The 21440-nt window shown below is 49.3% G+C and overlaps 1 protein-coding gene across 2 annotated transcripts; it reads right to left on the reverse strand.

The window, feature by feature from the left end:
- Nucleotides 1-228: 228 nt before the first annotated feature.
- Nucleotides 229-21041, reverse strand: GATA3 (GATA binding protein 3). Of its 2 annotated transcripts, none has more exons than XM_006075170.4 (6): nt 20704-21041; nt 19644-20276; nt 16768-17304; nt 11545-11687; nt 7115-7240; nt 229-2391 (listed from the first exon to the last, which is right to left on the reverse strand). In XM_006075170.4, the coding sequence occupies exons 2-6, from the start codon at nt 19882-19884 to the stop codon at nt 2107-2109; spliced, it is 1332 nt and encodes a 443-aa protein (XP_006075232.1). In that variant the 5' UTR covers nt 19885-20276; nt 20704-21041; the 3' UTR covers nt 229-2106. The 2 variants fall into 2 exon arrangements, with proteins under 2 accessions (XP_006075232.1, XP_006075230.1); XM_006075168.4 differs by having other exon boundaries at nt 11545-11690; nt 20704-21037.
- Nucleotides 21042-21440: the final 399 nt, after the last annotated feature.

Raw genomic sequence — 21440 nt, forward strand, 5'->3', positions numbered from 1 at the left:
CCCACCCCCAAGAATGTCAAGAATTTGAACTCCCTGTTCTTAAGGTGAAAGGGCATCAGCTCAAATCTGTACGGAGAGAAAAAGTGGCAAACCCTGAGACACTGGAACTCTCCAGCCACAACTGCTCCCAAGTTTACGAGGGCAACAGGCGGCCACGGCCCACGGCCTTGGGTGCTTCAGGAGTCACGGGAAACCACGTCCGAATTAGGAGCCAGGCAGATCCTCACATGCGTGTCAGTAATTCTCTACTTCTTTATTTCAACATTGAGCTTTAGCTTTGAAATATTTGCTAAGAAAGCAGAGAGGCAATTAACAGAGATTCTTCAAATGTGTGCCAGGGTTACACATTCTGTCAACAGAGTCAAAGGAAACTGTACAGCGTAAGTTACAAAACGGTTATTTCATGTTTCGCAAACATTCCAATCCACCCTTCACTGTGGTGTGATTCAACAGTAGAAAAGCAAAACAGACATAATCTCAAGACCCAGCCCAGCTCCTCTCCATCTTGCAGAGAACCATGAGGAATCTCAGCTGCAACCTGCCCGCCTGAGAATCTCAACAAGGAAATCCTCCCATTTCTCTGGCAAGATCTCCTCGAGGCCAGACAAGGAGGAGGGAAGAGCAACTCAAGAGCGGACCACAGAACTTCCTCCAGCCCCGGGGGATGCCTTCCTCTGGGCTGCATCGCGAGCTCCCAAGATGCCCAGTTTCCCAAACACATCGATGTTCCTGTCTGGGGTTTGCATTCTCTCCCACTGTGTAGCTGAACACAAGTGGGCTCTGTTATCTTGTTTAAACTCCTTTTGCTTCAATTACCTAGAGCTACCAGATTCTAGAAGAGCTTGGCCACCACTCTTAATACGATGTTATTTGGTTGTTTCTTAAATATTTTAACTTTATCATTTCTTTATATTATTATTCCAACAGACTGCATGAAAGGCAGTGATCACTAACACAGAACACAACGGGCGCTAACATTCAGCCAGGCTGCTCTCAGGACCCAGGGCTGGCGGGCCTGAGCCGCTGACATGCACGCGGGTAGCTCATACACTGCTACCCTCATAGCACAGGCTGCGGGAGAAGGACAAAGGACATATGCTCTTGTACCCTTAGAAGCTATTTAATAAATATCATCGAGAAACAAAATGGAAAAAAAAAAAAAAGTCAGCCCCGTGGAGCACAACCACCTTAGGTCAACTGAACGTCACCCAGTTTTTTCAACCAAAAATGGAGAGAAGAAGAAAATATTAAAATAGAAACAAAAAAACCAAAAAAAAAAAAAAAAAAGCAGTACTTAACACTAGCAGGAAATAAATTTATACAACAATTCAGTCTGTATAATATGATGAAATAAATCTACAACTTTTCTTATTTTGGTGCTTTGAATTATACATACAAACAACAATTACAGGGACATGTTCACAAAGCATGAAGGCCCAGGAAAGTCTAGTTGAACCCTCCAGGGCAACCTGAGAGTGGAACACGTTGCCCAGAGTAATAGAATTTCCTACGCAGAGGCCCACAGCTTTGAACGAATGATTTGCCTACAAATTTTTTCTTTTTTTTTTCCTTTTTTTTTTTTTCTTTTAATGCATCAAACGACTGTAACCAGGAAAAGGAAACAAAACTGGCAGTTTGTCCATTTGGATATCAGACCTAGTTTCTTCTTAATCGCCACTCTTTATTTTCCCCCCATTGTCCTTCAAAGGCATGGCGTCCTCCGTGCCTTCCTGACAGCGACCGAGAGGCAATCAAGTCTTCTTCTTTCAATGCACAGTATTTCTTACAATATAAGTTATATGCAATGTTCGGTGACTTTTTTTTTTTTTTTTTTTTTCACAGCACTAGAGAGACCCTGTTCAATAGGGAATGTGAGTCTGAATGGCTTATTCACAAATGGGATCCAGATTCGGGGAGTGAGAACACAGACACCACGGTAGGATGCGTTGTCCGAGTGGCCACAACATCAGGTTGCTTGATGCCTGCAAAAACACACAGATCCATCGAGTTTCGGTTTCATGATACTGCTCCTGCGAAAATGCACGTAGAAGGGGGGCCGGAGGGACTCTCGCCTGGAACCCTGTGAGTGGTGCTCGAGCAGGGACCCTAGCCCATGGCGGTGACCATACTGGAAGGGTGGTGAGGTCCGAAGGAGAGGCTGGACGGCGGGTGCATCGGCGTGGGCGTGGTCAGCATGTGGCTGGAGTGGCTGAAGGGCGAGATGTGACTGAGCGAAGACATGTGTCTGGAGAGGGCGGCGGGGTTGAAAGAGCTGCTCTTGGGGAAGTCCTCCAGCGCGTCGTGCACCTTTTTGCACTTTTTGGATTTGCTAGACATTTTTCGGTTTCTGGTCTGGATCCCTTCCTTCTTCATAGTCAGCGGTCTGTTAATCTAAACAGAGATCAATTTTTTTTTTTACTTTTTTTTGGCTGGCTCTGAGAGGGGGCAGACTTCCACACCCAGGCACAGGTTCCTCTGACCACCCCAGATCAGGGATCTGCTTTCAGGGGGCCCCTTCCTCCCCACACCCCCTGACTCCTTCCCAGAGACCCCAGAGTTCTGCAAGTGAGGGTTCTGCGATGGGGGGATGGGCGGGGGGGGCGGGTCTCAGCTGCTATCAATTTCAAAAGCCAAGAGGCCCCAGGTAAGATGTTCCAAGCAGGGCTTATTCATTTTATTCATTTGCACCAATCACTGGGGGGAAATTTGGTCTCAGGGAACTTTCTGTCCCCAAGGACCATACTCTTGAGCCACCCAAGATGGCTGTATTTCTCTGCTTCACTAAAATCTAATAACTTGTCTTCTTCCTAGAATTGCCTTACACAATTTCAGGAGAAGAGAGGCAAGGGAGGGATTTTCAAGAGGGAAATATATCTGGTCTACTGGTCCAAAATCTGACTTAGAACTCTGGCACCACTAGGCAATCGATCTTAAGGGTTTTGTCTCTCTGCCTTGAGAAGCCCAGACTGCTTCAAAGTAATTTTTGCTTGCCTGTCTTCTAATGGCCTTTTGAAACAAGAGGTGATGTAAAATCTCCCCCTAAATAGACAGCAAGTGGGAAGCTGCTGCATAGCACAAAGAGCTCAAGCCAGTGCTCTGTGGCCACCCCGGGCTGGGACGGAAGGTGGGAGAGCGGTTCAAGAGGGAGCGGACATGCGTATGTATTTATGGCTGATTCATGGCGTTATATGGCAGAAACCAACACAACACTGTAAAGCAATTATCCTCCCATTAGACATAAAATTTTTTTAAGTCATTTTAAACACAGGGGAAAAAAAGATCTTCCCCTGAAATTTGTACATTCTGGGGCCGGAATTTAACATAACGTGTCTTGAAAAAGGGAACCTCTTGCCCCCGCCATAGCAACTGTGATGATGAAGTTGCAATTTCTACCTGGTCCTGACGACTCACTTCTAACTAGATGAGCAGTGAAACAACCAGTCCACAAGAATTTAATATTCACTTAGGGGGTACAAAGCCCTGTGCTAGCCTGAAAGCACTCTCCTCCTAAAAAGCAAAGCCTAGGCATGAAAGATTTCCCTGGCAGTCCAGTGGTTAGGATTCTGAGCTTCCAATTCAGGGGGTAAGAGTTAGATCCCTGGGCGGGGAGCTAACATCCCATACTCCAAGTGGCTAAAAAAACAAACAAACAAATACAATTCCAGGGTAAACAAAAGATTTAGAAAAAAAAAAAAAGACCAAGCATGAAGTTGAGGAAAAAGACCAAGGCAAGCACCTACTCTCATGATCGCTGCTCTTGTCTTCAGGGCAGCATAGCATCACTCTCTTCCTGATAAGCCCCACATGTTTTGTTTTGAATACACATTTGCTTAAGGTGGGGGTGGGGGAACTTGACAAAGCAAACTAAGATCATTCCCCTCGAGGAGTCAGAATCAGATAGACCTCAACAGCAGCCACCTGCCCCACACACCAAACCAACCACACATTCAGTCCCATTTCCAGGGAAATGGGCAAAGGGACTCAAGGGGGGAAGGTCTTAGTCATTCCTGACTCCTTGGAGCAGAAACCACTTCCTCCTCCAGGGTCCTCAAGAGTGGAGGAAAAGAAGATTTCACGACTCAAAGATCTGCCTGTTTGCTCCAAAAGCTAGAAAGAGATAGTGAAGGAAGTGAGAACCCAGAAGTCAAGAGGGCCAGGCTGCTGATAACACTTCTGGGAGCAGCAAACTCACGGCTTCTAGGGGCTGAGCTGGTCACCCGGACAGGAGTGCAGACCTGCTCGGGGTGGGGCTGACCCCAGCTCTGCCCCTTGCACAGGAAGGCCAAGTGAGTGACGGCAGAGGACTTGAAAGGTTGTTGCTCAGAGAACATCTCAGGGTTTCTTCCTCAAAGTTATAATCAAGATAAAGATGCAGCCTACAGAGGCGATAGGAATCTACTGTCACATCAAATCTCCCCCGAGATATCACCTAGACACATGCTCTTCATGATGATATCTAGATATACAGGGCCAGGTATCTAAATATAATATCTAGTTACACAGATAGCCACACAAAGCCAGATAACTAGTCCCAGCACTGATACTGAGAGGTAGTTATCTACACACCTAGATAAGGAGACAGGAGCTAACTTAGGGCATGCCTGGTATCTCGATGGGCAGAACAAAACACAACAAGATGAGAATGTTCATAGATTAGTATCTCTTATTGTTAAATACACAACAAATCCGCCTCCTTCTGTGAATTCTTACTAAACCAGAGAAGGCAGAAAAACCACTCTGGAGGATGAGCACGCGTCTATCTCCCAGACACTGGGGCCCAGGACAGGGTGAGGGCACTTCCATGGTAGTCCAGTGGTTAAGAATCCACCTTGAAATTCAAGGGACACAGGTTTGAGCCCTGGTTGGAGAACTAACCGACTAAACCTGTGAGCCACAATGAGAGATCTCCCACGATGTAACTAAGACCCAACACAGCCACATAAATGAATAAATATTTTAAAAAGAAAAAGAATAGAGTGGGAGTAAGCAGTGCAGAAGGGCCCTTGACTTCTCTTGGATTTAATGAGAAAAGCATATCTTTCAGAAATAGATGGCTTTTCAATCAGATACAACTGAGATCACATCTCACTGTGGCTGAGCAGTCAAAGAAATTTATAGCTGGTTCATTTCTCATAATTCCTATACTTCTATGGAAATCAGAAAGAAGTACATACACACACACAAGCCATTACTCCCAACAGATCTCTGGTATATTCTACAATAAGAAGGGGCTCACTCTTCCCTTGTCCCCAGTGGTCCTGAGCTCCTGATCTCCCTGGAAGGTCTGTCGCTATTCAGAAATCCATCTGGGCCCTTCTGATTCATCACCCTCATCCTTGTTTCTCTGAATCATCATTTTTTCAAGTAAAACAAAATCAGAATAATTTCTGCCCTGTCTACATCATGGGACTCTTTGAGGCTCAGATGTTGTCAAACAACAGGAGTTCTTTGCAAACCATACATCACACCCCCAAAATCATTTTGTTGACTACCATTGGGTGAGCACAGGAACTCTATGGCCCCAAACCTTCCAGGTTCTAATCACAAATCTGCTTCTCTCCATGGCAGTGAGCAAGGAAATTCCCCAAAGCAAAAACAGGCCTGGGGTTTCATCACTGATAAATGTACACAGACCACAATCTAGGGATGCAAGAGAGAGAAATGATGGATTGTAAAAAGACCCTCATTCCATCAGCTCCAAGCCCTGAGTATCAAGCAGAGATGACATGCTGGCAGGGGGGTGTATTACAGGGTCCCCAGGAATCAACTCATTCCCAAGAGGTACCAAAGGACTAGATTGCTAAGGTTACCCTGGGAAGTTCTCCTGAGATTCAAAAACTCTAACCAGCAAATCTTCCTCCACAATTCGCAAGTGTCTCTGGGTAAGACTCGCTGACTGCCAGGATGGCTCTGAGCAAACCCCTCTGCCTGTCCCCAGTTCACTCCCAGACTCTGCCAGTCAGACTGGCCAAGAGACTTCAGGAAAACCAGACGGAACCATAGAGATGATATGAGAGAGACAGGGAGAGACAGACAAAGACAGAGAGAGAGAACAAATTCTTTCTCTGGGATTAACATAAACATCAGGCATCATTAGGGTCACAGCCTGTCAGCCAGAGTTGTACGAGGGGGAAAAAAAAATAGCTGAATTTTTTTTAAAGGTAGAGATATTACAAAATGGGAGGATCCCCAAATCGAAAGATCAAAACTGACATGGCCAAATCCACGTAACTGACTGGCAATTATCATTCTGCTAATATGATCTATAAGGAAAAAGGCATTCTTTTCCCTGGAAAGGATAACTTCCGCAGGCTGCCTTGCAGGAGTTCTCCCGGGGAGGACAAACTCAGCAGATGAAGTATCTCAGCCATTTCATCTCGTCTCTTTTATACAGAGAATCCGTTTAAAATTCACAGCACAGGTTATGCCAAGCTCTCTACCACTCAGTAACTGAATCACCCTGAACTCCTGCATCGTGCATCACAATCCTATTTACCTTTCTCTTCCACTCTCTGGCACACTCTTTTTTTTTTTTTTGCAAAAAGTTTAAAATGCAAGAAAACATCAAAATATGTCTGGCAACTTTTTTTGGTTTGCTAAGGGGAAGATTTTTTTTTCCCCCTTAAAAACCCAGACGAGGTCCACCACGCATTCTGTTTCCAATACAAACTAAGAGGTTGGATCGACCTATTTTAAACCCTTCAGTCTTGACAAGGCTTCGCTGTGCCCAGTCCTTTCCCACACTGGATCCTCCTGCAATGATTTTTCTGAGGCTCCTCATTGTGTGATTCAAATGGATCATCAACAAGGACCTACTGTAGAGCACAGGGAACTCTACTCAGTTCAGTTCAGTTCAGTCGCTCAGTCGTGTCCGACTCTTTGCAACCCCATGAATCAACTCTGTAATAACCCATACAGGTAAAGAAACTGAAAGAGAACAGATACATGTATCCGTATAACTGAATCACTTTCCTGAATATGTGAAACTAACACAACATTGCACATCAACTACATGCCAATAAAATTTTTTTTTTTTAAATCAAGAAGGGGAATGCCATGCACTGTGCATCAACCGAAGGAGACTGTCTGGGGGGTGGGACCCCCGGACACTTACATTGTGCAGCTTATAGTAGAGCCCGCAGGCATTGCAGACAGGGTCTCCATTGGCATTTCTTCTCCACAGAGTCGTAGTTGTGGTTTGACAGTTTGCACAGGACGTACCTGCCCTTCTTGCTGCCGACTGGGGAGGGGGTAGACAGGGGAGGATAAAAATCAAAACACATGTTAAATGGGTTTGCAGAACCACGGAGACCAACTTAAAAAAAGAAAAAAATTATCACTGAAATCAAAACTAGCAAGTGGCCCACATGAAAGTAATAAAGATCCCCAAAAGCTGTGTCAAGAGGAAAATTAGAGCTGACCCACTGGCCTAGGAGTAGATCAGACCATGGGCTGGTGGTCAGTAGGTAGCCTGCTGTCCCCCGGGGTGAAGAATTTGGGAGGATCAGAAAGCTGACCCTACCTCTCTAAATCACAAGCTATCCCCACCTCCTACAAAGTCTACCAGATGTTTCATTTTTATGGGTTGCAATAATTTTTGGAATTAACCAGACATGTTTGGGTACCAAGCTCTCTGTGGCTTTCTTCACCCGGCCTCTAGGAGGTCCTTTCGAAGAGTGACTCCCCAGAAAAACAGCTCTCAACAAGGATACTGGTCATCACAAGAGACTAACAGCCAAGGAAGAGGAAACCCAAGCATCAGAAGTGCCTTCTAGATCCCAAATCAAGAACTGCTAGATAATAAGGAGAGCAGGGTGCTGACAGTGTGAGAGAATGTCTGTGCACATGTGACTGACACACATGGGGCGGGCCAGAGAGAGAGCACCAAACCAGAACACCATAAGTGAGCCAGACCCAGCCCATCTGCAGCTATCCTAAATGTGCACGGCTCAGGCTTTCAGATTCGGCCAACTCGTGGTGACAGCCATCTTCATCCTCTTTAAGTGGTTTTCAGTTAATGAGACAAACTAAGAAGAACAACAACTTCTGCAGTCCACCAGGAACATGGGCCCCACTTCTGCCTTCAATTCATCTGACTCCCTGGAAAGTTTCCTATACGCTCTTCACAGAGCCAAATGGTCACAGGTCAGATGTCAGTCCCAAGCTGAATTTTCATTATTTGATTGTGTCACGGCCTTCATTTCCTTTAAAAGGGAGATTTTTCTTTCACTTTTTGACGTACTTAAATGCATCAGGGGACTATTCCCTGCACCCATACTCAGAAAAAAAATAAACTTAAGCTCAAAAACTTTTGAAAGAAAATGAAGGTGGGTCCCTGGTAACCCCTCTCATCTCCTCACTACTCCCTGTAACATAAAAATAAATTTTCAACTGGAAAATTATTTCTGTCCCTGGACTCAAAAACATTATCAAAGGCAAGAGAAAGAGAAAGAATTTAGCTGCTCTTTATCTGTGATCAAGAAAATTCTGGCATGGTTATGAGAGCATGGAACAAAATGACAAGGATCAGGGTGAGATTTTCCATCAATATTTTATCCAGCAAGAACTTGAGCCAAACACTCAAAGTGGCCAGATACGGAAAACCCGGAGGAAATTCTGAATGAACCAGGGTGATTCCTTTCCTTTCAAAGCTACTAAATTGTCCCAAAGATGCTCCCCTTTTCTACAGGTTTAAATACCAGAGCTATGGCACTTTTTTTTGCTTTTTTTTTCCCCCCCAGTAATTCTTAGTTTCTGTGTTCTGTGGAACTAAAAAGGAAACACAGCCCTTCTCCCTCGTAACTGAGAAAGTTCTACTTTTGAGTAGTCCATTTGGAAAATAATTCACCCCAGTCCAAAAGTGCTGTCTCTCATTCCACAAGCCTCTGTCCACCCGCCTTTATGAAACATGATCGTTTAAGACTTAACTGGTGTTCTTGTACACTTTTGGGAAGAAAATGAAGTTATGAAATTGATGCTTAAGGATTTTGACAATTACATTACCATCCGATGATTATTATCATCCTGGACTGGTTTTCTACACTTTAAAAGAAATACTTGGATACAACAGACTAATATCTACTCAAGCACCGGATTTCTCAGCCCAACAACTGGAAAGGGATGGTTCAAGCACAAAACATCAGCCAACAAAATAAGAGTTCCGAGTAACGAGCCTCGTGGTATAGTCCTTTGTAGTGTCTTGACGATATCATGAATCTAAGCAAGCTCAGACTTTCAGTGAATTTATACGGAAGCTCTGAAAGTCACACTGTTTGGTTCACTAGCAGAAGACAAAGTGTATTGATAAAGCAAGCTAGAGATTTATGAAAATCCTCCACCACTAGGAATAAAAATTTCTATGGGTCTTCCCTTCTCCTATTTCCGGCATGGCCTGAGTTTATTTGGTGTTAGATATGCATCTACCAAGGGGTGGAGTGGTCTTCAGTGCAAAGCAGAAACTGCAAACTGGAGAGACAGAGCCGGGAAGGAGAGACAGGGAAATATAGGAAAGAAAAAAAGAAGTTCTAGATACTCAGAAGTCAAATACATCTAAGCACTAAAAATATATGCATATATATCCTGAATGGGCCCCCAGTGTCTCTCTGGAGCATATGAATTCTATGGAACTAAAAATATAAAACCACCCAGAAGAGATGAGTAAGAAAGAAAAGACAGCTTCACATGTGACAGCAAAGGAACTCTACAATTAAAAGCGATTATTACTCAGAGTTCTAGAGATTTCTTACGAAAGATGAATGAGGACAAAACTATATAACATTTTAGCAAGTCTAGCCCTCCTAGGCAATCCACCTCAGACAGAAGAAACCTCGAGAAAATGTCAAATGCATTCTTGCTCATCAACCAAACAACCACGGGGTCTGAGACTTTACTGCTCTCTATTTCTTCTTTACCTTTTAAAAAGAGCCTGATTATCATGATATCATGATTTATTTTAAAAAGAAAGTTTTTGTTGTTAGTTTTCTTTCCTTTTTTTCTTTTCTTTTTTCCCCCCCTTCTCTCTTTTTTTCCTAAGGCCAGGTTTGGAGTGATTCAGAACATTCTTTTGTGGTGTGATCATATTCATTCTGCACCAACACCTCCAGTCATTTTTTTTTTTTTTTTTTTTTCAAACAACGTCTTGTTCTGATACGTTCAAACATCTTGATGTTTAGGTTAGGGAAGCTGAGTTGTTGTTTATGAGTTATCTCCAGAGCTCAGATATCCGGCAGCTTTTTCCTAGGAAGTTAGCTTTGCACATGAGAGAAAGGAAAAAAAAAAAAAAGTACCAAAGAGCATGGGGACAAGTCGGAGGAAGGTTGAGAAAGCTGGAGACGGGGGCAAAGATCAGAAAAAATAAAGCCTGGAGACCTAAGATGGCCAAAAATTAAAGTCACGTGGGCATGGCCATCCCTAGAAAGATTTTCATTCTTCTGAAGAGGATGTGAAAGGTGTTGATTTGCACTAAAATCTAATGAGGAAAACAAATAATTCTTTTAAAAGAATGCAGAGGATTTGGAGGGGTCCACCTTACAATCTGAGGGATGCTACTTCATCCATTCATCGGCAAGGGGAAATTCCCCTCCTCCCCTCTCCACCTGGTGAACGTCACCACCACAAAAAGCATTTTGATCTCTTGACTGTGGTTAGAGTTATCATTTGCCAAGCCTGCTTTTATTTGTCTGTTACATACACTTGCTATTCAATCTGGCCTGAGGTTCCAAAGACAAGTTTGCAAACGAACCTCTCCTGCTAGTTTTCCTTATATGTGCTTGCTTGTGCCAGGTTTTCTCAAGTATCCCTAGGGGTCAAGAGGTTTAAGAAAGGGAAAAAAGAGGGGGAGAGAGGAAACGGCCACCGGGCTGGCGAGAGTTCAAAGGGAAAATCAGACTAGATGCTAGGAGAGACCAGGGAGCAGGACAGAAATCAGTTTTCCCCTGTGTTTACCTGTGGCAATTCCTCAATTCTACAGACCACGGAAGAAGAAAAACTCCACAAAGGCCACTGGCTGCTGCTTGTGCAATGCAGTTAATGAGCCCCATTCATCTTACAGCCCTGGCCACATGAGATCTCACCCGGGGCACTAAGGCAGCACTGAGACCATCATCACTTCCTGGGAGACCCCTTCTGTGACTCCAAAAACAAGTTCTGGGTGGCACCTAGGAGCCTCCACCCACCTACTAACCTTCTCTGTGAAACTGTGGCTATCAACACACTTTCAATCCGTCACCCTGGTCCCGTTAAAGCAACCATTCTATCAGCGAAGATATTTAAGATTGGATAAATCAGAAGTCAGCATCCTTAAAAATGTGGTAAGTGACTTAAGAACCATGGAGGGGGCGATAGAGAGAGAGACAGAACACTTTCCTGTATATTTAATTTGAAAAAAAGAAAAAACAAAGACAAGGGGAAAGCTACCCCAAGCCAGCTGACACGATTTTGAGCCGTCCTGCCAATTTCCTGCAGAAAGCTCTCGTTCCTGAAGAGGGGAAATTAAAGACACAAAATGGAGAGTGTCAGGTCAGGGCTGCCCCAGGGACAACTCACCAGCCTTCGCTTGGGCTTGATGAGGGGCCGGTTCTGTCCGTTCATCTTGTGGTAGAGCCCGCAGGCGTTACACAGGTAATGCCCGGTTCCGTCTCGTCGCCAGAGCGGGGTGGATGTCGCCCCACAGTTCACACACTCCCGGCCTTCTGAAAACAACATCACACATAAGTCACTTACGGAAGACACACGAAAAAGCTACCAGCAGAATTAGGGAAAGAAAGCTAAATAGACAACTTTTTTTTTCCTCTTTTTCTTCTTTTGCGGAACTTTCTCACCTCCAGCTCCCTTGAAAAAGAATGACTGTTCAGCCCTCTCATGGCCTGACCATCCCCATGTATGCATACATGCATGTATGTACTCACAGGCACACACATGTACACACACACGTACACACACACACACAGCTCCCTGGCCCAAGAAGTGACACGGGAATCAGAAGCAACAGACACCTGTCCAGGGCTGGCCCCACTCGATGGGAAAGATGAAGCAGAGCCCAGGAGGAAGGCGGATTTCAACTTGAAACAGTTCCCTGGGAAAATCCTGAGCCCCGGACAATGGCAAAAGCTAACTACCCCTTTCATTTCCCTCAGAGGAAAACAAAGATGATCCATTCTCATCACCAGGTCTGTCTATACAGATTGATTAAATAATGACTATCAGGATGAGGCCAAAGGAAAGATTCATCAATGGCTAGATCGAGAAAACAGATAATAAACAGATGAACAGATGGATCAATTGGCTGACTGATTTTTAGCAGTGAGGGCTTTAGGTTTTACTTCCAATGAAATTGTAAACGTCCCTGGCTAGCAAGGAAAAGATGAAGACCCCGTAGGGCCCACTCCTTCCCCACCATCTCTCTTTCTAGAAAAGGCCCAGGTTTTCTGTGGGTTTCCAGCCCCGGAGACTCCAGTCTGAAGGGTTGGAGAGACACACAGAGGCGTCTTGAAGGCGAGGGAGCTGGAGATGGGGGAAGGGAGACAGAACCAAGGGAAGTGTTAAGAGGTGACGAGTGGATCAGGAGGATGGGCCAGTTTGGGGAGGGGGAAGGGAGGCCCTCCGTCGGCTCATTAACCAAGGCCTGCCTGCAGTTGCTCTTTTTCCAAAAAAACAAACAAACAAAATCAACAAAAAAACCGGCCAGGCCAGGTTGGAACAACGCTCACTCTAGGGGTTGGAGAGTGACCGGGCCCACCTTTGGAGGGGAAGCCCCCAGAGGGGAAGCCCCCACAGGGAAGCCCTCCAGATGCTATTGTAGGAGCTGCCTGCCAGCTCTTCTGAACTTCTGCAGGGGGAGGAAGCCGAGGAAGGTTTCTGGGAGAACTTGCCCCACTCCTAGGGGGCTCATTCCCCTGAGGAAGACACACGAGCTTCACAGCCCTCCCAGACGGAGCCAACCGGAGCCAGTCCCTTCAAGAACAGGAGGATCTCCCAGGTGCTGGGGGGAGGCTTGGGGATGGTGGGAAAGATGAGCCCCTAACAGTTGTTTTTAAAGATTAATCAGCTGACCCCAAACTACCAGGAAGACGGGATGGGGGTGGGGGAGGGAACCAACTGCCCCTGGAGGGCAAGGCCAGCCCAGGGCCCGGGGCCCTGCTCAGGTTTAGGAAAGCCCCAGACCCAGCATGAGGGGTGGCAGGGAATGGACACCCCCAGAGCCTGGGCTCTTCTCCAGGAACGGGCTCTGGGGAAGGAAACGGACTTTTGGAAATGAAAGTGGCTGTGGCCTCCTTTTACAAGCTGGAGGTACTCTGAGGAGTTTCATCCACTTTGCTTTTCTCAAAAAAAAAAAAAGTGAAGGAGTAACGAGATTTCACTTTTTGTTCCCCCTACCAAAAAGGTTCTTAACGCGGAGTCTACAGAGAGCCTTCCAAGCAGCCCCATGATGATCCACACGAGCATGGCCCTAAGCGGCCAGGAGGGCTTGCAAGGCACCCAGCAGGCTCTGGGCTGAGTCACAAGCAGACGCCTCTGCTCTGGGGTCAAAACTGGAGGGATGCGGCCGCTGAAGGTGCGGAGGCGCAGAGGAAGAAGGGAAGGGCGAGTGGGCGAGGAGTGGCCACAGGCAGCCAGGGGCCCCCCAGCCCTTCTGCCTGCCCCGGGGCAGGCCCAGCCTCTCCTGGGGGCAGCCATGCCCACCGGCCCAACTCAGCCTCTCCTGGGGGTAGCCATGCCCACTATCCAGCCCATACCGACTCCCCCACCTGCAAAGACAGGGGCCTCAGGCTCCCTGCTGTCTCACCCCCCAGACCTTTGGGGGTGTCTCCTGGACCCCAAGCCTCCTCCATCACCATTAGCTTGGGCTGGACTGCCCCACTCCCAGGCACCTGGGCCACCTGGGCTGGGGATGTCCCCGCCTGACACCATCAGTCTGATTTCCTTTCCTTTGTCAGGCGGCAGGGAGGATGACAGCTTCCTTTTCTGAGGGACTTTGAAAGCCAGCAACGGTTGCCTCTCCAGCGAGGCTCTGCACACTAGAGCAATTTTCTGTCTTGATTCACTCGGCAAGTTCGCGATTGCCTCGTGTTGGTTTTCTCTTATTATTTTTTTTTTCCTTCTCTCCTTGTTGCCTCTAATCTGTGACTTCAGCAAACAACCAGTTTTCCTTAGGGAGGCCCTGACTGTCTCCTGCTCTCTTTCTCCGCGCTCAGTGCCTAGTGTGAGCAGCTCAGACAGACACCTCGCGCTAAGGTGACAACCGCAGGCCTCTTAGCATTCAACAGCCATTTTCAGACACCCCTCTGCCTCTGACTGTAAGCCTGAGCCTGGAGTTAGATGGAAAGTGGTACGGATATTGCAGAGGAAAAAGGGGGGAGTGGCACGCCCCATGATGGAGGGGAGCCGGGGAGAGCTAAGAATTGGTCCCCCCCTCCCCTGCTGAAGAAAAACGGCTTATAGTCTCGTGTTTGCAAAGACACATCCCAGCCCGACAGCCCGGGCGTTAGAAGCAATAGGTGCTCTAAACCACAGCTCAACCGTTTCTCCAAAATGCGACAACCCTCTCTTCTCTGGGCTCCTCCTTCAGGCGATTGTGAAGAAGAGGTTAAATTAAAAAAAAAAAAAAAAAAGCAACCACTAAAAACCAAGAGAGTCCCCTTCTCAGGAATTCCCACCCCTTCTACCCTCCTTAGGAGTCTGGAAACTTCCCCTGCATGCACCACACTCCCGAAAGTCCCAACTCCCTCGCTGCCCAGGTGTGCGGCCCAGGATTTTTTTTTTTTTCTCAAACTGTGAGAAAGCAATAGGGAGGAGGAAGTCAAAAGCCAAATTTAAATCGGCTCCTCTCCTCTCTCCCCAACCCAAAAAAAGAAAATAGGTATATAGGTGCCCCTGGTTCTGGTTTAGGGAAACCACAACCCTCTCCCCCACCACTCCCCAATGTCCCAAGTCTCCAGGAAAGTGACAAAGACAGGCTCAAGGTGCGCACAACAGAGTGGGGGGTGGGGGGGTGGGGAATCAAACTCCAAAATGAGGGCAGAGGACCAAAGGCATTTGGAAAAGTCACTCTGTCCCCTCCCCCCCACACAAACCACCACCCCAGCCTCAGAGACCACGATCTTCCCCCCAACTTTTCAGCCCTACCAGAAAAGAGAACTTTAAAAAAAAAAATCCCACCCTGACCTCAAAACTGCACAGGTTTGGCTCTTATTGCCAGCAGCCGTCCAGCCTTGATCAACAACCTCCCCCTCTGCGCTTCGGGGGACCCTCCGCTCCCCGCTTTCCTGCCTGTCCTCCCTTCCTCCCGCCGCCTCCCTCTCCCTCGGCCGACTTTCATGTACTGAACATGCAGGTCTGAGTTTTTCTGTCAGCCTAACCGCATCCGGGCTCTAGTGAAGTTCCTGGCTCGGGATAAACAATGCAACTGTCGCGTGCAGCAGTCTGAAAATAATTGGATTAGCTGAAACATATCAACTAAATAGAGACAGTCCTGCCCAGGCAGTCGGAGTGAATGTCACCCTGGAAAAAAAAACCCTGGAAACTGATCTCATGGTCACTGGGGCGCCCATAGCCCTCGCGCTCGGAAGTTTTCTAAACCCGGGTTTTGCAAGCTCTGTTTCAAGACTGGTTGTCTCATCCAGAAAAGACAAGCGATTTCCACCACTTCAGTGTCTACAGAGTCTGTAGAGAGACTGGCTGGGGAGGGTAGCCAGTTAGGACAGACCAGGACAGACACCTACTCTGAAATGGATATTTCCCAAAGAGACACGCCAATCTTCCCAAAACCATCTTGGAAAAAAAGGAATACGTTGAAAAGGCATCTCAAAGAACCCCCAACTCTGATTCAGCCACTTCGACATGGGTAGTGGATTATTTTATTTTTAAAACAAAAAAAAAAATATTTTGTGTGGGCTTTGCATTTCCTTTCATGCCAGCCTCTACACCACACATGCAGCTCAATTTTAGGGGGGGCGGCGGGAAGGGTGCTCTTCTGTAAGCAGATGAGCAGAGAAAGCAGAGACAGGCACCTGGGGAATCTTTTTCCGTCCTTCCTAACCCCTCTGGCTTCAGATCAATCGGGGAGTAGGTCGTCAGACACCTTCCTGCCCCTGCCTAGTAATGGGCTCCCCGTAGTAGCCGAAGACACTGCAGGTAACAAGTCCTTCTGATCGTCACTGAACCGCTTCCCCAGGGCGGAGCTCCCCTCTCTACCCAGAAGTCAGGATTCGAGCCCCCTTTGCCACGCAGAGAATGTGTGTCCTGCTTTTGCCAGGGTCCCGCCCCCGACGAAAAATATACACATACTTTATTTATACATGTCTGTGTCAAGGGCTGTCCTCCGGTGACTGCCTGACCCCCTCTGAGCTGAGCAGAGGGAGAGAGCCAGGACACAGAGGCCAGGGGGGTCAGAGGAGGGACCTGTTTTGTTTGGGTTTCAGGAGGTTTCGTTTTAGCATTAAACACTAAAGATTTATTCCCTCGCCTTCCATTTGGGCTTGCAAACTGACTACAGGTTACCGCCAGCACCCACCAGTACCCCCGCAGGACAAGCAGGAGATGGGGCTTTGTTTTTGTTTATCTTTTTCCTTCTCCAGCTCTAAGGGGGCCTTTTCAACCAGATCCCACTTGCCCTCTGCTCTGAAGACAGGACCGAGACAAGACACACATCCTTCTCTCCCCATGGAAGAACTGGGAAGGCGGCTCTCTCGTCCCTGCCTGGGATTTCAGATTGTGAAGGGGGCTGGGGGGCAAGGGGGGAAGGGTCTCTGGGGGAGAGAAGGTTCCTACCTGTGCTGGATCTCGCCTTGGGCCTCGACTTGCACCCGAAGCCAGTGGGGGAGCCCCCAAGGAGGCTGCTGGGCGGGAAGAGTCCAGAGCTGTACTCGGGGACGTAGGGTGGGTAGGTGGTGATGGGGTGGTGGGCCGAGGCCGCCGCCCCTCCCAGGGTGGCCATGCTGCCTCGGGGGTGCGCCGACTCCAGCTTCATGCTGTCGGGCAGCGGCACCTGGTACTTGATGCACTCCTTCTCGTCCTGGCGGCCCGAGCCGGCGGAGCCCGGGGTGGACAGGGATGGATCTGGGGAGACGTCCTTCGGCGGGGTGGGCGGGAAGGTGAAGAGGTGTGGGCTGGAGTGCCCCGCCGACAGGGAGGAGGACGAGGCCGGCGGGTAGACCGACAGGGGCCCCGGGGAGCCGTGGTGGATGGACGTCTTGGAGAAGGGGCTGAGGTTCCAGGGCGAAGCGGTGTGATGGCTGCCCAGGGCCTTGCCACCATCCAGCCAGGGCAGGGATCCGTGCAGCAGAGGGGGCCGGCACACCTGGCTCCCTGTAGGGGAGGGAAGGGGCCAGAGAGAGACACAGGCAGGTGAGAGCAGCCCCCAAAGGCACTGGGGGGCGTTCGTGCCCTCCACCCCTGCCCCCCCCTCACCCCGGCAGCAGGACAACCTCAACACAGACTGGCCCCAGCAGTACCTGGGCCAGCACACCCCTTTCACCCCTGTCTCCTACACCAAGGTCCCACCAGATCCAGGGAATCAAGGGCCTACATCTGACCCTTGAGACCTGCTGCGATGGAGCAAGAAGGGGCCCTGGCTTTCTTGGCCTCTCCAGATACACTTTCTAAATCACAGCCCCGAGGTCCCTCTCTGGAACCTGACTTGATTTATTGGTTTCCTTCAATGACCCAGCGGCCCCTAGCCTAGACCTAATCCCAGGCAGCTTGATAAGAGGGTGGGCTGTGAGGGATGAGGCCTAAAGGGGTGAGCCTGGCTGCAGGACCACTCAAAACCAGAAGGACACTCGGACCCAGCCGCCCAGGCCCAGAGCAGGAAGGATAAGGCTTGGAAGAGAGGGGAAGGACCATTTTAGGGTGACTTCCATGTACCCCTACTTCACTGCTGGCTTATAAATGACCAGGCCTGAAATGAGATTTGCAGGAAAATTAATTGCTCAGGCTTTTGGAGAAAGTTTCCAAGGCTAGACCCTGGGATGGCACTTTTGTCTGCCTTTGTCACCCTCCCAAATCCTACTGAAAAAAAAAAACAACCAGGCCCATCTCAACCCTAAGGTTGTGATTCCACCAGGGTAATATAAGAATTTTCACCTGAGCCCCAGAGACACAAAATTCCAGTTTCTGTGTCTATTTCACTCATACGCAGTAAACTGAGCCCTCCTTTAAAATACAGAGCCATAAGGCAGCCCTAACTCAGACCAAAAGACACTCTGAGAGGGGTAAGTCTACACGGCAAGTGCAAATCCACACACTTATTGATCTTTTAATCCAGTACCTGTCTCAGCGTTTGACATTCTATTTAACCATTAAGAACAATACTGAAACTAAAATCTTCAGAGAGAGGAAGGGGAGGGGAGATGAGGGGGAAGGAGAGTTCTCTGAACACTGAGGGTCATGCTTCACATTATGCAGGAAGTCGTATAGTAAATAATATTAAGGCTGCATTTACCTCATTTCCACTTAACTGCTGATGTGCACAGAACGAGGGCAAAGAGCACCCCCTCTGCAGAAACAATTGTTTAAAGCCTGGTGACAGCAGAGTGAGAACGCCGGCTCCCACAGGGGCTCTGTCATCAGTCCCAGCCCTGCGACCTAAGCAGGGCAGCCAGGGCGGATCTCCAGGAGAGCAACGCACAGTTCCTCCACCTAAAATGTTGCTCTTACTTTTTCTTTGGGAACCCACTTACAGATGGAAAGTTTGAAAGCTTTCCCCCTCAACTACATAGGGCTGGGTTTCTCTTTACCATTTCAGAATTCCCCCGAACTTCTCAAGATGAAAAGAGAAAGAAAAAAGAAAATACTGGAATTGCATTCATAGAAGGAAACCCTGATGGATCCTAAATCTTCTTTGGGACCCTATGGGTCAGTTGCAGGCAGGAGGAGAGAGAAAGGCAAGAGTTGCCGGGAGCAGGCAAGGAGGCAACCAAAAAGCATAGACGCAGGAAAATTCTGTGCAGGCGGGAATCTAGGAAATCCCAAACATCTCAAACTTAAAATGGTAGTTTTACTACCAAAACCTGGTCAAGCACCAGAATCCCCTTCCTCGGAGCCTAGGAGTCAGGAGATATGCCTAAAAACCAAATGCACTAGTTTTAGGGAAAGGCCGAAACACAGCGAGGGGAATAAATACATTCCTTGGGCCCTTCTGGAAATGTGCTGGAGAAACACACCGAGGCACGCCGGCAGAAGCCCCCGAGAGAGAACCACTGGATAAATGGGGGTGCGAAGCCCCTAGAAAGAACTAAGCCCCAGCCAAGTTTGGCCCGCGCCGGAGGCCCGGCCTGGGGAACGGTGACCGGCGGAGGCGGAGGTTCGGCTCTCCCGGCGCCCCGGACCTCCCAGGCCCCAAAAGCCGCGGCCGCGCGGGGAGAGAGGGCTGCCGCGCGGCGCCCGCCAGGTGAGCGCCAGGCCCCCGGGCCGCAGCCGCGCAAAGGCGCCTGCTGCGACTGTTTTGAAAAACAGACTCTAGCGACGATCGAGACGCCTTCCTCGCCCATTTCCGGGCCCCAGTTTTTTAAATGGAGCAGCAGCGGCACTTGGGGGGCGCTTTGGCCGGCTCTCCCCACCCCCTGGTCCCTCCCTGTCTCCCCGACCCGGGGAGCCGGGACAGCCGGTCGGGGGAGGGGTGGTCCTCGCACTCAGGGCGCACTCACCATGGTGGGTCGGAGGATACCTCTGCACAGTGGCCCTCACCGAGTTTCCGTAGTAGGACGGGACGTGGTTGCCTTGACCGTCGATGTTAAAAAGTACATCCACCTCCTCGGGCAGAGGGTACTGCGCCGGGTCCATGTAGGAGTGGCCGAGGCCCGGGTGGTGAGTGTCCGGGTGCTGCCCGTTGAGGACCGCGGGGTGGTGATGGCTCACCCAGCGAGGCTGGTCCGCCGTCACCTCCATGGCCCCGGCTGCGCTCGCGCCCTCTCGCCGGGCCCGGAACCCGCGCGCGGAGAGAGAGGGCGGTCGGGGGCTCCGAGGCTCCGCAGGTGCTCCTGCCGTCGGAGGGGCGGGGGTCGTTTAAGGATTTGTTTTCAGTGGGGGAATGGGAAAGCTGGGAAGGAAAGGTGAGTAAGTGAGATTTTTTTTAAAAAATAAATCTTTGCGGGGTAGTTTAGCAAAGAGAAGAAGAGGAAGAAAAAAAAAAAAAAAAGAAATTCCCAAAATTAGGTACGGGAGGACAAAAACGGGCCAAATTGTAAAAGGGGAGCGAGGACTGGCTAGAATTCTGCAAGTGAGGCTCCTGTTCACCGGGGGCTCCTCGGCGGCTCCAAGACTGAGTCTTTCTGGGCCACCTGCAAAGGAGAGAAGGGGAGACCTGGATGAGATCCTAAGTACTTAGCACCTGAGTTTATGAAGTGGCATCTCCTCCCCCCAAGCCGTCCTGCCCCGCGCCCGCGCCCCCGGGACACGCTAACACGCGCGCACTCGCGCACGCCCCCTCCGGAGCTCGGAAAACCGGGAGGCAGCGAAGGACCCGACGTCTCCCAAGCGCATCCCCAGCTGCCTGGCTCTCCCGGGATCCCGGGACTGACTGAGCGGTTCCCACTTGAACGACAGCTCCCTCCCTCCGGGGACCCAGGTCCCAGGACCGACTTTCCAGCCTCCAGAAACTCCCCGAAAGAGGAGGGTTGAGTTTTCCGTGCTTTAAAGTTCTCCCAAATGGAGAGAGAAAACAAATCAAAGTTTAAAAAAAAAAAAAAAAAAGTCGCCAGTACCAACCTGGGTAGCGAGGAGCAGAGAGGAAGAGAAGGAGGCGTGCGACCGGGAGAGCAGAAACTGCCCGGTCAGATTGCGTGGCTCGCTCTGCCTCGCGCGCTCGCCGTCCCTCTCTCTCTCTTTTCCTCTCTCTCTCCCTCTCTATTTTTTTTTTTTTTTTTTTTTTTTTTTTTTTTTACAGGGAATGCATTCTTTCTGAAAGTATCAAGACGGCGCCAGGCAGCTCAGTGTTCGCAGACAGCTGTGGCGCGACGGAACTTAAGGAGGTTCTAGTGTCATCCGCGCCGCCGGGGGAGGAGCCTGGCGCTGGCGAGGAGGGGACAGGATCCCAGCACAAGGAAACTGCAACCCAAACCCGCTCAGGACTTCACCCCCCCACCCCCACCTCTCCTCCCGCCCCTCCACTGACCGGAAAGGGGCGCCGCGGAGGGCAGCCCGGGCGGAGGGGCCGCGGGGAGGGTGGGCTAGGCGCGCCAGGGGGTTCGGGGCGGAGGGGGCGGGCAGGAGGGAATACGCGCTCTGGCCCTTTAAATGTGGCTCCGGCTCCTGCCAATTCATTCCGGCTCGATGGATTATTCCGTACCGGGGACACCGGTTTGCCCCATTCATGAAGTTTATTCTACAGACGGCCCTTCTTTTTCGGACTTTTTAAATGAGCAAACATTTTTTTTGCATTCATTCCAAGGTATTGGGTCGTTTATTGATGTGAGGTCTCTGCAAGTAAAAGTGGTCAGGAAAAA

Source organism: Bubalus bubalis, chromosome 14 (assembly GCF_019923935.1).
Source record: "Bubalus bubalis isolate 160015118507 breed Murrah chromosome 14, NDDB_SH_1, whole genome shotgun sequence".
Lineage (NCBI taxonomy): Eukaryota > Metazoa > Chordata > Mammalia > Artiodactyla > Bovidae > Bubalus > Bubalus bubalis.